Source organism: Lissotriton vulgaris, chromosome 10 (genome assembly GCF_964263255.1).
Source record: "Lissotriton vulgaris chromosome 10, aLisVul1.2, whole genome shotgun sequence".
Taxonomy (NCBI): domain Eukaryota; kingdom Metazoa; phylum Chordata; class Amphibia; order Caudata; family Salamandridae; genus Lissotriton; species Lissotriton vulgaris.
In genome coordinates this window covers 288,378,632-288,395,400 of record NC_141698.1, presented here as the reverse complement: position 1 = coordinate 288,395,400, position 16,769 = coordinate 288,378,632, and the positions used below count along the sequence as shown (strand labels likewise).

Genomic DNA, 16,769 nt, shown 5'->3' with positions numbered 1-16,769 from the left:
GAGATGCAGGAGGCCATCATGCCTATCAACTGCAAGAACACTCTTGCTGGAAGCGAGTGTTGCGGTCTGAACTTCTGTATCAGCGATTGAATGCTGCTGACCCTCACTGAATATGGCTGTGCTGTGGCTGCCAGAGTGTTTATGGTCACACCCAGATACTGCCGTATGTGGGCGGGTTGGAGGTGGGATTTTGGGTAATTCAGTGAGAATCCCAGATCGTGCAGGAGGTGAATGGTGTGGGACATGTGGGCGGCACACTGCTGGGCTGACTTCGCCTGGACGAGCCAGTCGTCCAGATAAGGGTAGACATGGATGTTCTGTCTCCTGAGGTGTGCCGCCACTGTCGCCAGGCATTTTGTGAACACCCTGGGTGCCGTGGTGACTCCGAAAGGCAAAACCTTGAACTGGCAGTGCTGGTTTTGCATGGTGAACCGGAGGTACTTCCTGTGGGAAGGGTGCAGTGGAATGTGAAAATACGCATCCTTCAGGTCTAAAGTCGCGAGGAAATCCCCCTGTCTGAGCAACAGGAGCACTTGCTGCAGGGTCAGCATATGGAAGTGCTCCGACAGGATGTATTGGTTGAGTGGCCTGAAGTCCAGGATGGGCCTGAGGGACCCGTCTTTCTTTGGTCTTAAGAAGTACAGGGAGTAGACCCCTGTGCCTCTTTCCGGCCCTGGCACGAGCTCGATTGCCCCTTTTTGCAGCATGACGATGACCTCCTGTTGCAATAAGTGCAAATGCTCGGCCGACATAGGATGGTGTCTTGGGGGTATGTTGGGTGGAGTGGATGTTAACTCCAGACAATAACCGTATTGTACAAGCTTTCTGACCCACCTGTCTGTGGTGATGGACTTCCAGACTGGCAGGAACTGCTGGAGTCTCCCCGCGACCGGTGTTGCATGGTCGGGGGGCAGTGACAAGGCGTCACTGTTTGTTGGTGGCTGAGGATCTGGAGTTGTTGTTTCCGCGACCTCTGCCCTTGGCGCTGTTACCACGATATCCACCTCGGCTCTTGTTGGTGTATGTGGATTGAGTGTTGGCCTTGTAGTACTGCGTGGACTGGGAGAGCTGGCATCTGGAAACGCCTCTAGTGCTTGAGCGACGAAAAGACCCACCCCGAAACTGCTGGGTCTGTAAGGCACCCATGGATTTAGCAGTTTCCGTGTCCTTTTTAATTTTTTCTAGGGTGGTGTCAACCTCCAGGCCAAACAGGTGATCTGGATTCACTGTTTGATTAAGGATTGTGGTTTGGATTTCTGGCTTAAATCCAGAGATTCTCAGCCAGGCATGTCGTCGTAGCATAACACTAGTGTTCACAGCTCTGGCAGCGGTATCAGCTGCGTCCAGAGCGCACTTAATCGAAGCGTTAGAGATCAGCTTCCTTTCCTGAATTGGCATTTCAGCCGCCTCCTTGTATTCATCAGGCAGGTGCTGCAACAGGGTCTCCAGTGTGTCATAGTGTGCCCTGTCATACCGCGCCAGAAGCGCTTGTGTATTTGAAATGCCCCAGATGTTGGCTGCCTGTGCTGCTACCCTCTTCCCCGATGCCTCAAAGACCTTAGATTCTTTGTCTGGGGGAGGAGCATCACCCGTAGTCTGAGAATTAGCCCTCTTCCGGGCATTCGAGACGACAAGGGAGTCCAGAGGCAACTGTCCTTTGATGTAGGTAGGATCAGTAGGCGCTGACTTGTATTTCTTCTCAATCCTAGGGTTTATCACCCTCGCCCTGGTAGGTTCTTTAAAGATCTCGCCAGCATGTTTCAGAACACCTTTCAGCATAGGCAGAGTCTTGACAGTTCTTTCTGAGACTGAGAAGGTATCAAAAAGGAAGTCGACATCAACAGGGTCAGCATGGAGCTGGACGTCGTGATTGTTAGCTGCCGGTTCGATGAGGGCATTGAAAGCTGCAGAGTCTTCTGTAGGAGACGTTTTTGCAGAAAATAGTAGAGGGTCTTGTCCCGCTTGAGGGTCACCTGGGTCAGCACCAGCGGCCCAGGGTTCGTTGGTATCCTCAGGGTCTGTATAGACAGGATAACTATACTCATCCTCATTATCACCCTCCCCAGCGTCCACATCAGAGTAAGTGGGCGAAACATCATGAGTCTGTGGAGAGAGTGGTTCCACCAAGACTGGAGTGAAAGCAGAGTCCTTCTTCTTGAGAGGGATCTTGTAGGACTCCATTGGACGTTCCGGGGCGATTTTCCGCTTGTGGAGGGAAAGCCTGCCCGTTTCGGCATCAATGAAGTGTTCCTGATGCTCGTCCACCGAAGGTCGTCGAGGCTGTGGGCTGGGGGCCACCGTTGAGGACTTCGGCGTCGAGGAAACCTTCTCGGGAACGCCGGCGACCGCCTTAGGAGCGAAAGCCTTCGGCGCCGTCTTCGGCGGCAACATAAAATGGATGGGCGCGGACGCCTTATGCGGTTTCTCAACCGGTTTCGGAGGCTGAGGATCCTTCGGTCCGACCGATAAGGTCTTGTCCCTGATGCGTTGTAGGGAGTCCGTAACCTTCTTGGTGAACGTGGCGGATGGGCGCGCCGGTTCGACGGACACCTTCGAGACCTCACCTGGAGTCGACTCTCTGGGTGCGCTGCTTTTGGCCCTGTCCTGTTGACGCGGAGTCACGAGAACGTTCGGGTCACTTAGTCCTTTTTTGGGGTCACCGAGAGTTTTCTTCGGGTCGCCGAGAGCTTTCTTAGGGGTCGCCGAGGCCCTTACTGGTGTCGACCGTCTTCGGCGCAGAGGCGCTCGGCTCGACCACCTTGACTTTAGTCTTCGGCGCGGCAGACTTCGTCTCGACGCCCTTGACTTGAGCTTTCGGCTCGACAGCACCCTTTGGCTTCTTCGGCACCGAGGGCTCTGAGCCGACCAAAACGATGCGCACTTTCGGTTTCGAGGACGGCACCTGCGCAGTGTCCTGTGTCGAGACTGTAGGTTTCACTTTCGGTTTCGATTTGCCAGGGTGCGGCTCAACAGCAATGTCCGTGGCCGAGCCCGAAGGCGGGGCCGTAGAACCCATTGTAAGATCTTGGGTAAGGCCCGATGGCGATCCCTCGACCTGAGCCTTATGAATTGGCACGGCCCCAGAGTCAGTTTGAGGAAGCTCCTCGTCCGAGCTATCCTCCATGGCCCAGAGGGCCCCGTCGTCGTCTCCTACCTCGTCGACAACTTCATCGGCCTCGAACATCTCAGCATCCGTGTCGTAGCCGTAGTCGACGTCCGACGCGGGGTTCGACTCACTAATGTGCTGGATAGATTCTTCCTCGACATCCCCTGTATCGAAGATGTCCACAGGCGCCGGTGCAGAATGCTGGGCCTCCTGGCACGCAGCTCGTCGAAGCTTAAGCGTCTTCTTGGACCTGAAGCTTGAACAAGCCATACACTTGGCTTCATCGTGGTCCGGCGACAGACACTTGTTGCACACCGGGTGGACGTCGATGTGGGGATACTTCGAGTTGCAGACTGGACATTTCTTAAATGGACTACGTTCCATAATGAACGGTCTATAGGGTCTGAAGCGTCGACTGGGCCTTCCGCGTCGAAAGCACGCGGGTGTAGGGAATCCGGCTCGAGGCCGAGCTGGCAGAACTAAGACCGAACGCAAGACTATACCGACGTATTAGGCTAAAGACCTTTTGGTCTCAAGAAAGTTTTCTATCGATTCCGACAAGAGGGAATTCAAAGACATCCGAACCCAATGGCGGAAAAAAACAATCTGGGGATGGAGTCGATGCCCATGCGCACTGTAGTCCAGGGGAGGAGCCACCTATCTTGTGATACTTCGAAGACTCTTCCAGGACAACAATTTGCAATCATCCGGACCCAACACTAGGCGGCGATCTATGCACAGATATGAATTCAGCAGCCCACATGCCTCGAACTCTCATTTACAGGAATCGGCCCATTCATGGGAACACCTGGTTTGAAAAAAGCCCAAAGAAAAATGTATCTGGTTAAACCGGAATCTGATTAAGAGATGCCGATGGTATGGTTTATTTACTATAATCAGGTAAGGTTCGGGGCCTGGACAACTGACTAGGGCATAGTTCGCTCTTGCCAATGGTTTCATCATTTCAGTCTCCTCTCGCTCTAATGATAGTATATTCAACAGGGCATTTTTTGTCAGAGCAATGTCCTTTTTTGTTATAGTTTCGGGTGAAGAAAAAAGGGCTGAGCGCCCTATTTTTTGGAAACCAGATTTTATGTAGGACAGCCATGGAATTTTGTTTGCATTATCCAGCGCTATACAATTTTTCAAGGTAGTGTGATTAAGGGAGATTTCTTTGTTTAACCAGATTTTTAGCCAATATATCAATGGTGCTAATTTAATTTGATCTGTAACACATCCAACCCCTAATTCAGTGTGGATGGTAAAAGTGGGGGTACACTGTGGGACAGTTATAACTCCTCTCAAAAATGTATTTTCTATTATCTGCATTTTAACATGAGGGGTATAGCCCCAAATCTGAGAACCATACATGGCAACCGCCAGACACTTGGCTTTATAGACCTTTAAAAGTGCTTCAACTGGTCTGGCCCCAAGTTTGTTTGTGAACCCCATTAGTGCTGAAGCGGTCCTTGCAAATGCCATGCTACGACTATTGGTTTGTGGGCGCCAACTTCCCTTTTCGTCGAAGACGACTCCCAGGTAGGGAAATGTAGGCATCCTGTAGACCGCTACCCCACTACAGAAAAAGGTTTTAATTTTAGTTTTACGATTTACCCTCTCTGAGATCATAACCTGGGATTTTTTTGCATTTATCATTAAATCCAGGTTCTCCATGAAGCTTCCAAAGGCATCTAAAAGCCTTTGCAGGCCTACCCCAGTGCGGGCCAGGAGGACGGCATCGTCCGCGTAAAGGAGAACTGGTATAACCAGTTCCCCTATACGTGGGGTGTCCAGAGAAACCTCCCCCAGTTGTGACTCTAGGGCGTTTACATATAATGTAAACAGGGGTGCAAGGATACACCCCTGTCTGACCCCCTTTCTGACTTAAAGTGCTAGTGCATCGCCCCTCAGTATTAACTCTAATTGAAGCAGAAAGGCCCGAGTGCAAGTCTGCTGAAAAATGTACTAAGGGTAGATCAATTCCCATATTTAAAAGTGTGTGCCAAAGCTTCGACCTGTTTACGAGGTCAAAAGCAGAGGAGAGGTCCATAAACCCCATGTTTAAAGACCCCTCCTTAGCTACTGTGTACTTACTGACTAAAAGATGGAGGTTTAAACACTGATCGATAGTACTCCGTTTCGATCTAAAACCATATTGTGCATTTGACAGCACCCCTCTCTCTTCCAGCCACTCACTCAGTCTGTGCAGGACCACACGGCCCAACACCTTAACCGATGAATCGATTAAGGAAATGGGTCTGTAACAAGAGGGATCCCGTCTAGCACCTTTTTTAAAAACCGGAATAATAATCGATGTGGCCCACGAGGCTGAAAGACTATTTGGCCCTACCGAGTTAAAAACATTGATTAAAATTTTAGACCAAAAGTTTGGGGCAGCTCTAAACAAATCAGCAGGGACCCCATCAGGACCGGGGGCCTTGTTCTTTGACATCTCCCTTATAGCCCTTTCGGGCAAAATAGGTTCAGATCTTTGTCCTTTGACAGGAAGTCTATATATATTTTCAAAGTGGGCTATCCAAACCTCATCCATGATGTTACAGTCAAGAGGGGAATTGTCATCATTTGTGAACAGTGGCTGATTAACAGTTGCCCAAAATTTCCCACGGTCTTTTAGAATGTCAGGTGTCAAAAGTTTTGTCCAAGCTTCATCCCGCAGCTCCCGTTTTCTTGCAATTAATGCTTGTTTATATGCAAGTCTCGGATTTGCTATAAGCCCCCTGTCCCTGAGGGTAGTCTTCAGAGCCTTAAGGAGGGCAGCGTATGATTGTGAACAGCTTTTATCAAACCATCTTTTACCAGACTGCGGTTTCTGATTCCCTTTTACAAGTAGTCTTTGGTTTATTTGTACACAGATGTTGTTAAATGCATTAATAATGTCAGGGCCTTGCATCCAGACAGGTCTTGACCTCCACCTCTACTTTAGATAGAATTTCAAAAATTGAGTTGAGATAAAGAGATTGCCAAGGAGATTTTACATTAGGATTACCCACTTAATCTACGGCTAGTTGAAAACTGAGACAACGATCCTTCCCAGAATTGTTGTTAGGATATCCATACAAAGTCCAAAAATTGTTGAGAAGAGCTTTGTTCTGCTAAAGGTAATGAGGAAGGTGGTCCCATCCCACCGAAACGCGTCGACCTAGCGTGATAGTTCACATAATTATCTGTGACTCCTTAGACACCGAATAAAGATTGAATGTGGAGGGTATGAGAGAGTATGTATGAGGCACTGGTGAGAGTGAGTTAGACATGTTCTCTGTATGGTGTTTTTATTGTTCACATATGTATTGTTAATTAAATGAATGTATTACCCTTTATGTGAAATGATCATGATGAACTTGGAGAAATACAGTAAAAAATAATAATTTTGTAAAAAAGAATATAAAAAAGAAATAATAAAAGTTATAAATATGAAAAAAATACATGTGGTCACCATGTGTTGAAGCACTTTCTTGGAAGTAGAAATGTTGACAATTGTAAAGTAATTCAGGCCATGAGGGAATTATTCTCTGTTTTGTAATTGTGTTCCTCTCTTTTCCCTGGTCTTAAAGTACTCTAAGAGGGGGTCCTGTATACATGTAGCAGTATTAACAGGTACATGTGCTAATTTGGGATGTGTAATTTGTGTGCCACTTTGCCCTGAGTTCCCTTGGTGCAAAGTCTGAGGTGGTGGTGTCTTGACCAGATGCCCAAGAAACTCTTGGACAAACTGTCCAAACGATCGCATCTCTTTAACAGTCCAGCTACACACGTGTTTAGAACATCGATAATATCCTTAGCGATGCTAGTCAATGCCGGCTCTAGATGCAAATTAATGAGCCCTTCAATTTTAGTACTTAGTCTGTTGACCAGATCATCCTCCAGATCCAAATCCTCCGATATGTTATTAATCTGCTTAGTCTTCCTGTTGCACTACTTTGTTTGCCTGCCCCCCTTACCCGATTGAGTTAATATGGTCTATATATCCTCCAGGGTTTGCAAAGGTCCCTGACTACCTTCAATTGGGACCCCTGTTAGCGGTGATACATGACTAGGGCCCAGCTGGGATTCAAGTTGTGGGTCTATGGACTCTTGTGTGACCCCCTCCTCGGGATGACCAGCCTCTTCGTTTACCGATAATGTTAAGCCCAGTTCCTTTTCTGCATTTGCAATTTCTTTTGTAATCACTCCCACGGCTGATGTCAGATATGAAATGATAGTATCTGCTTTCCGTGGAATGTTTATCTTCTTATTCCCTTGGCCCCCATTACAAAGTTGTTTGCGTTTACCCATGGCTGAATCTTAAGGGGGTGACCCGTCCCCTGCCGTTCCCGGACGGCGGCCACAGACGGCCACAGACGGTCCCGCCCTTGTCCCGGGCTTCTCCCGGCACCGACCCACGCGTGATGCCGCGACATGGGGGTTGGACTCCTTTTGAGGCGCCTCCTGGCGCAGGAATTACATGTGGCGGCGTGTTCCGCCGCTAGGGCGTCTGGGCACAGTAGTTGTCAGGACCGTACGCCCCCCTCGCACTGCGGCCGCTGGTGTGGGCTTTGCGGCGGCGGAAGAGAGCGATGCAGCAGCGATGGTCCCTGAGAGCTGGTGTAGCAAGGTATGCCCCCAAATGGTATTGGTTCCCTGTTAGGCAGTCTTCAGTAAGGGCCGGGGCCAAAGGGAGAGGAGAACCCAGCATGTCCCTTTGTACTTCAAGAGTGGCATGAACGTCCAATATTTTAGAATGAAAAAATAGGGAGATCTTGTCACATAACTCTTGAGAACCTATAATAGGATCAGGGGTATGCAGGGTGCACAAAGAGTCAACAATTTTGAACAATTCCCTAGAAGAGGTGAGGGAGGTCGTTAGATTGGAAAAATGGGCCTGCTTTTCCTCAATTACCTTTGCTTCATAGTCTCCAAGGAGGAGTTTATGTTTTTCCCTTTCCCTAAGATCCCAGCTGGCTCGCCAAAGCCTTTCCTGTTTCCTGCAACCCTGCCTTAGAAGCCCGAGTCTTTCCGAAAACAAGGGGGCTGAGGGTCTTTTCCTAGCAGAGTAGCGATACGACACAGGGGCCAGGAGGTCCACTGCACTTGCAATGGAGTTAGATAACTCCAGTGCGGCCGCACTGACATCACCCACCTGAGTTGTTCTGACGTGAGCCATGAGGGGGGCCAGAGTATCATTAGCAATCCTCCTAAAGTTCCGCTTGGGTTCCCTTTTCCCAGGGTCACACGACAACGTACGAGGAGAGGTTAAATTCCAGGGGAACAGCTAGGTGGTCAGACCACACAAGGGGAAAGGGAGGGCCTGTCGTAAGTCTTGGGTCGTTGGAAAAGACCCAATCTAATGTGTGACCAGCTCGATGGGTGGGGCCGTCTACCAATTGCCGAAGACCACATGCGGCCAGGGTTTCCACTGTGGTGAGAGTATCACTGGAACCTTGATCCTCTAAGTGGAAATTCAGATCTCCCATAACTGTCAGATGGACACAACCGAAATAGGGTTCTAAAATTCAGTAAATCCTGGCTAAAATCAGCTCTAGGGCCCGGAGGTCTGTAGATCAGGAGGTCGGAGAAGGAAACTGAGGGGGAAGAGGCTATAGAAAAATAAATGGCTTGAAAGGGATCCGAGGGGGAGGAGAGAGTTTTGACACAACAAATGGAGGAAACCTTATATAGGATACCCAGCCCTCCGCCCCTACGTCCCACTCGGTCTGACCTTGCTAGCGCATATCCATCAGGAACAGCATTCACCAGTTCAGGACCAGAGGATTCAGAGGCCCAAGTTTCTGTGATGAAGACCCAAGTGGGCTTCCTGACAGAGACAAAATCCCTAAATGCCAGGTTGTTCTTCACCAGTGACCTAGCATTAATAAGGAAATCCCCTCCATAGTTGTGGTAGAGGCAGTATGTATTTTATCATTGACAGTATCAGATATTAAGGGCACAGTGTTCCTGGTGTAACAACAACAACCGGGGACCCCATGGAAAGCCTCAGGGGGAAGAGAGTGATGACAGAGCAGAGGAATGGATTTCAGTGCGACAAGATCACGAAAGGTATAGGTCAGACTTACTCGCCGGTCAGCAGAAATTATAGCCTTCTCCCCGCCAGCCCCGTTCCCCAGCCCGTCCTCAGCACGGACGGGCGCAGACGGGCTGGACTTAGGCGCGACTTCGGGGCGAGTCCGCTGAGCGCGGAGAGAGACATCCGTTCTAAATAGGAGTGGACCTACGTATCGAAAGCCCTCGTGACCCTATGCAGCCAGTCAGGTCCGGGGAAGAAAATATGTGCCTGCGCCCTCCATGACAAACGGGAGATCCAGCCCAGGGCGCTGGCAGGAGCGGCGTAGGGGGTAAGAAACACAGAATATCAACACAGTAAAAACTTAATTATTTGACAAGTTTTAAAAATCGTAGGCAACATAGCAATCATGCAGCTACAAAATGTATAAATGTCCCAGCATTAGGCACGAGGCATCTAATCATGCACCCGGCTCCTTAGAACTAACCGGGACGAATTCCAGAGATCCGTTCTAAATAGGGGTGGACCTACGTATCGAAAGCCCTCGTGACCCTATGCAGCCAGTCAGGTCCGGGGAAGACAATATTTGCCTGCGCCCTCCACGACAAACGGGAGATCCCGTGGTGGAACGGGGCGCTGGCAGGAGCGGCGTAGGGGTCAAGCGCTTGAGTATTGGCAATGCGCCATATGTTAGCTGCCTGTGACGCTGTGCGCTTACTGGAGGCGTCAAGGAGTTTAGATTCCTTATCTGGTGGTGAGGCCTCACCTTGATGTTTGTGAATTAGCACGTTTACGTGCATTAGATACTACTAAGGAATCTAGTGGTGCTGGACCTCTGATGTAAACTGGATCTGTAGGGGCATCTTTGTATTTCTTCTCAATGCGAGGATTGAGGACACGAGCCCCGACAGGATCTTTAAAAACCTCTGTTGAATGCTTAATGACCCCTTTAAGCATTGGCAAAATGGCAGTGGAACTTTGTGTAGTGTCAAAAGTGTCCAATAAGAAGTCTTCCTCCACAGTATCTGTGTGCAAGTCAACCCCATGATACTGGGCAGCTCTATGGACTAATAGGTTAAACCCTATAGTGTCCTCTGGTGGGGAAGGCCTGGAAGGATATTGTAACGGGGAGTCAGTAATGGGCTGGGCACGAGGTTTAGGCAAAGCGGGTTTTATTTTCATATACAGTTTCTTTTGTCTGAGTGTCAGTCTTTCCTTGGCGAATTCGGCTGGATCCGTGGTGCCTATTGGGACAGGTGCTGTACAGAAGTCCGTCTCGCCCGGGGATGGGGCTTCTCGCGTGGGGCGGCTCTTGTGATGTCCGGAAAGGAAACAAACAAAAGAAAGGGACTGATTATGTTTCCGTCCTCTTCACTTTTTACCCCAAGGGTAACCGGGGAAGTGTGGGAACACCTCTAGTGTGACGCTTTACCGCTGCTGTGAGTCGTGGTGAGGGGGGTTTATTATAGGGTCCAGGAAAGTGCGGGAACACTAGGGAGCAAGGTGTTTTATTAACGCGGGAATACACCCCGACGTCCCACCCAACTTGCGAACTTGTCCCGTACCTGTCTGAGCCACACTCCTCCCTCGGGAGTGTGGCACGGCGCAGCGAGGTCCCGTTGGCCTCCTGGCTCGTCTGCTTCGCCTTGTAGCGCGTCTACTTCTCCTTGGGGTACGTCTGCTTCTCTTCCTAGCTCGGCATCCTCGGGTCCACACACTCGCCGTTTCACCTTCGCATCCTCTTCCGTCCTCCGTTCTCCTCCTCCTGTGATGTCACACACTGCTTCAGAGATATCCTGGTTCTTATCCAATGCCGCGAAGCATACGTCACGGTGGGAGGGGCCTTCGTCCGGGTCATACGACCAGTTAAAGGGGCCGTTCTGATTTCCTCCCGTGAATGAGCGCCAGGAACTCTGTTCGTCCTGTGGGGAAGGAGTAAGGGAATTCTCGTCATTATGAGTCCACCAGTCCGTTTCCTTGTTGTTCCCTTGTGTACTAGGCACCTTGTTACAGATATACATCATCTTGAGGGATGTAAGGCACATCAGGGGTGTTATAATCCTCCCATGGATTAGGTGACTGAGGGGGACTATTGGTCCCTACTGGGTTATGTGCACCCCCACCTGTGTCATCAGAGTCTGTATCTACATCATAATCTGGATTAGTGGATGGTGTAGGCGAATGATGTGGTGGAGTTGTAGGAGGAGGAATAGTATGGGGAGGTTGGAATTGGAAGTGGATTTGTAGAGCGTGTGGCTACCCAAGGGCATCGCAGGTTGCAGGTAGCAATGTCTCTCTTCTTTGGAGGAAGAGGAGTTGTAGGCGCCTCTAGTGGTCTCCTCTTAGAGCTAAGAGCTAGGTGGCCAGTCTTATGATTCTTCATAAGAGTCTTTTGAGTAGGATCTGGTGTAAAAAGCTCTTCTGTATAGGGCAGATCGTTCGGCATCGAAGTTTTCGGTTCCGGAGGCTTTTTCGGCGCCGACTAGGTAGCTGTTCTAGGGTCTTTTGGCTTAGAACTATGCCCTTTCGAAATGTCTTTAACCGGAACGTGTTTTTTCGGTTCAGGGTGTTTTTTCAGCTCCGAAGCAGGTGAGTCGGGACCTTTAGGCAGTTTTATTCTCGGCTCAGAGTGCGGTTTTGGCGTCGATTAACCTGTGCCAGTCTTCGGCGCCGAGTGCTTGGTTGTTGGAGCAGCGGTCGGCGTGGCTGAGGAAGATGGCTTCTTCTTTGTCGGTATGGGATCGACACCGAAAATAGGCTGACTTGAGCCCGAGCCGCCTGAAGGCTTAATAGGCTTCTTTGCTGGGCCCGAAGGCAGGGCGTGGGAAGCAGTCTCTCTGTGTGCACCCAGGCCCGAAGGTGAGGGTGTGACCGAAGCCTTTTTTGAGGATGTTGAGGAAGGGTTGGGGTTGACTGTCTTACTTACGACCCGTTAAGCTGGAGTGATGTCCTCGACATCTGACTCTTCGGCATCAGAGGAGCTGGCCCTTTCTTCGGCCCGCTGGTGTTTTGGCACGTCGATGCCCTCTTGAAAAATATCGTCGGGGATCGAAGCTGACGAGCGAGCCATGGTTCTTTGAGCTCGTCGGTCCCGAATCGTCTTCTTGGAGCGGAAGGAGGCACAAGCATAACAGTCTTTGGCCTCGTGCTCTGGTGAGAGACAAAGGTTGCACACCTCATGTAGATAGGTGTGGGAAAACTTCGACCCACATTGAGGACAGCTCTTGAATGGCAGTTTTAGAGACAAGAGAACCCTCTAGGTAATCAAGGACCAGGCGAGATAGTTTTATAAGGCAACAAAGGTCCTTAATTTAACATGATAAACAAGAAGCAAATAATAAATTATAGACAACAATGTGTGCTATAAGCAAGAGCGTGTCCAGCCGGACACTTATTTAATCAATGTAAGAATTCCAAAAGGATAAAGTGGACAAATCTACAGTGGGATACAGTACTGTATCCAGTGCATATAACACATAAAGGACATAAACAAGGAAATTGACAGGGGTTAGTTTCAGGCAAATTTATAAAGAGGGGCGCTGGTAAACAATTTGAGAGTAGCCTAGCTGACCTCATGTAGTGAACACAATTGGGTAACACAATGGAGAACTAGTGTGTAACTACATTAACTGTCGACGGCGTTTCGATCCTGTACATAAATAAAAGGATCATCATCAGGACTAAAATTACATTGCCTGAGTATTAAACATGCAAGCCTTGGGTAAGGCTGAGTTAAGAGTGTACCGACGGGCAATCAGGGAGGGAAGCTGTGCGGCTGGGAAGCAGTGCTCCTTAGGTATCTGGGGTACGGATGGTGCTGTCGCGGGACCACAGACCTTCAGGGTGCGGGCAGAGCGGTTGCTGGAGGACGTGATGGCTTGAATGGCGTCATTTCCATGAGCCAGAAAGTAAGGCCCAGGTTGGCCAGAAGGCCTTCGTCGACGACCGGAATCGAAGACTTCGAAGTGGTGAAGAGTCGCGCCGATGGGGAGCGCGATCGAAACAATACCGTCGAACTGGGTGAGGAGTGCTCGCCGAAAGAATTTCAGTTCCAACCCTGAGCGTAGGAAACACATCCGAGCCTGATGGCGGAAAAAAACAATCTGAGGATGGAGCCGATGCCCATGCGCAATGTGGTCCAAAGGAGGAGTCACCTATCTTGTGACTTCCAAAGAACTTTTCAGGACAAAAACAAACTGCAAACATCCGGGCCCAACACTAGGTGGCGATCTATGCACAGTGTGTAATCTGCAGCTCATATGCCTCGAACAGTATTTTTTAGGGGTGATGTTGTCCTGTAAAACTGGTTTAATTTAGATTGAAAGTTACACTAGAAATGAACTTGGCTAGTAGTGGGAAAATACGAAATGTTGTGAGTGTTGGGAATTTTACACTGATGAGTTATCAGCAATGGCTACAAAGCAAAACCGTTCAAGTGACATTGAACTTTAATAAAAAACAAATCTGGTTTGATCTACAGACATAATAAAAAAACTTCTTTCTGGAAAAAATTGGTGTCATACCTTCAGTATTCTTTGGTTCCACAGTGGCTGAGCAGGAAGAGAAAGCAGCTTCTGCACCACCCCAGACTCACGCCACTTCATGTCTCTCTTGGTTGGGGGAGCAAGATCCAATGGGGTAACCAGATCTGAATAGTTACTCAGCTGGGCCCGGATAGTCCAGCCTTCCAGCTGTGTCACACTGTCCACAATCAGCTTCCTGTTCTCCGGGACGTCCTTGGCTGTGGAGGCATGAGAATGAGCAAGAGAAATATTCATAACATAAAAACGTATACATCAGTCCTTCCGGTTCAACGAAGTACACTGCACATAAATGTAAAAGGCAGAAAGTATTTATTTTGTTCTCTTCTTAAAGTCACCGATATAGAAATGGTCTAGAGCACTGGTTCTTAATCCGTGTTCCTGGGGGTACGTGAAGGCTACTCAGGGGGTTCAGAAAGTTTGGAAAATTAAATGACATCAACAGATTAATAAAGTGCACATAAAGAAGCAAAATGAGTGGCCTCAACTGAATTCACAGAAACTCTAATCTTCCCATTAAATTAAAATGTGATTCCTTTTGTAATGGTTTATGTATTAAATAAAAAAATCTTAATTTGTATATCAGTTGGATGAATGCTTGTATATGTACCTTTTGTGTATTGTTTTATAGTTTAAATCATTGAAAATGCTTAGACTGGGGTCCTCAGCTTCCTGTGATGACTCACTGGGGGTCCCCAGATTCCAATAGTAATTCGGCGGGGGCCCTGGATTTTGGTAGTGATTAGAGGAAACCACAGATGTCAAAGTTTTTAACCTGTGTTCCAGAGACCTCTTGGGGTTCACAAAGCCTTCTCAGGTGGTCTGTGACTGTTTAGAAAGTTACATAATACTTAAAGTGTATATAAATAAAAAAGCAATATGTACACTTGGACGTTTTAAAACAGAATTTGAAATTGGAGACTAAAAACTAAGTTATTAGCCTCAGATTGATTTGCGGGAGCAGTGCAGGTGCATAACAGAATATCGTATAGACGAGGAGTGGCTTCAATTGAATTTAGAAAAGCTCGGACCCTTCTATTGAAATTAAAATTATTTTGTTTTAATATTTGTTTGTTCATTTAAGAACATATTTAATAATTTGTGTACCTGTTTGATGAATGTTTGTTTCTGTATCAAAAAGTTTGTCAGTAATTTATGCCATAACAATTAAAACATTGACATTTACGGCACGATATGAAAATGGTCACAATTCATATTTTCTGAAAATTACTTAATCACAGTTCATAAAATACTACCCACTGCGCATCAACCATGGTCTACAGGTTATGTAGTGATAAAACGGGCAAGTGGAAACAAATGTCCGACAACACAGTTTTAAAATCGATTTCAATTGGATAGAGCGGTCAATAGAGCTTTCAAAATGTACCAGCTAACAAACACGTACCTAGGTGCAAATACCCAAGGCTGTGTCTACTAGTTACCTACTCAGGGAAATATACCTTTGCGGAAACCTGGTCACTATCCTACAGTCAATAGCTATAGGATACAAAACAGAAATAAAACATGAGCATAAGCCTGCTGCGCAGAATTGACCTATTATGTTAAAAGAATGATATGTTCAAATAATTACAATTTTGATGACTGCCTGGTCAAAATTAACCCTGGGATATGGGTGAATAGGAAGAAGATACATATATGATAATTTAATAAAGTTGGGGAGAGGATGTAGCCTAATGGTTAGGGCGGAGGACTTCAAATCTGGGAAACCGGGTTCGTCTCGTCAACGACACTCCGCATCCTGTGATTCTAGGCAAATCGCGTAATCTCCCCGTGCCTAACACAAAATAATGTGTCCTCATGTAACGAAACTGGTGCTCATGTAAAACGTTTGGATACCTGATTTCGGGTCAAGTTCGCACTGTATAAAGCTTCGAGAAAACAAAAAGTGCAGGTGCAAGTCAGATATGTGCATTAATAACCCTCAACGCCCTATCTAGTCAGTAAGATGCTGCAAATAATCCATTATGCTACTAGTTACTTTGATGCTGGAGTTAAGCCATGCTCCATTTTATGTGGGGCAGATTTATCGAACGCCAAACAGAACCTCCAGGGCCAAACAGAGTGGCAAAACCTTTTTGTTTGCTGTCAGTTTATAATTTATACCTGCTTCCTTCTCCTCTGACAGTTTCAAATCTTGTGACCTTCCAAGCAGCATGTATTTATAGGAAGCAACTGGCTTGTAGATTTCCAGATGATCAGTTCTTTAGCATAATAGAAGTGCTGCTCTGCAGCATTTCAGACTGAACTTTAGAAACAGTGGACATAGGTAGTAGACTCGGATTTTCAGTGAACTATCACACAGCAGCATAACATGCATATTTGTTTCTTGGCCCCTTAGTGTGCAGTGACACATTTCGGATACAACTCCAGGGGCTTTCTACCATGATTTAGTGAAGGTCAGCACCTGAAAAGTTCCTAATCTGAACATGAGATATAAAACCCTTTTCTAAGGAGGGAACAACAAGTTCAAGAATGGCTCCCACTGAGGTTCAGGCTTTACACACAGGTAATTAATCAGGAGAATACGTTTTCTGGCTTGAGCCACATGCATAGAAATATATATATATATATATATATATATATAATGAAAAAACATAGGTTGTAGACCATATATAGTTAGGGATTAGCATTTACAAAACCTTATTTTACTCACACAAAACCATTGAAATTCACATTTATAGTTAGTTGCACTAACTATATATCGCGCACCCGCAATCCACTGCTGATGATGTATCATATTACATCATTCATGACATGGTCAGTGACATCACTGTTGACAACTCAAATGACATCACTGACAACATCACTGATGACATCATCCCGTGACTGTATTTTTCTGTAAAGTTAAAATATGTCTTACATATTGAAGAATGAGTGGATGTTTAAGTGTCTGGATGTAGGATTTAGTAGGTGCATAACTGACTGTATGAGAGAGTGATTAAATGTGTTTCACTGAGTGCATGGGTTAGTGACTAAACTGTCTTAATTTGTGCATCATTATATCTGTTGTTCTGTAAACTGCTGCATGTGTTGATCAGTAGCTATATGAGTAACTATATGGGTTATTGATTGGTTGCCCAAG

General features: G+C 47.4%; 1 protein-coding gene across 2 annotated transcripts in view; it reads right to left on the bottom strand.

Moving 5' to 3' along the window:
• The window catches only part of LOC147685146 (uncharacterized), a 693,800-nt gene that overhangs the window by 357,984 nt on the left and 319,047 nt on the right, over nucleotides 1-16,769 (bottom strand). For both annotated transcript variants that reach the window (XM_086941067.1, XM_086941068.1), the window contains one exon: nucleotides 13,649-13,866. In XM_086941067.1, coding sequence (XP_086797193.1) covers nucleotides 13,649-13,866 — 218 coding nt within the window. The remainder of the gene's footprint in view (nucleotides 1-13,648; nucleotides 13,867-16,769) is intronic.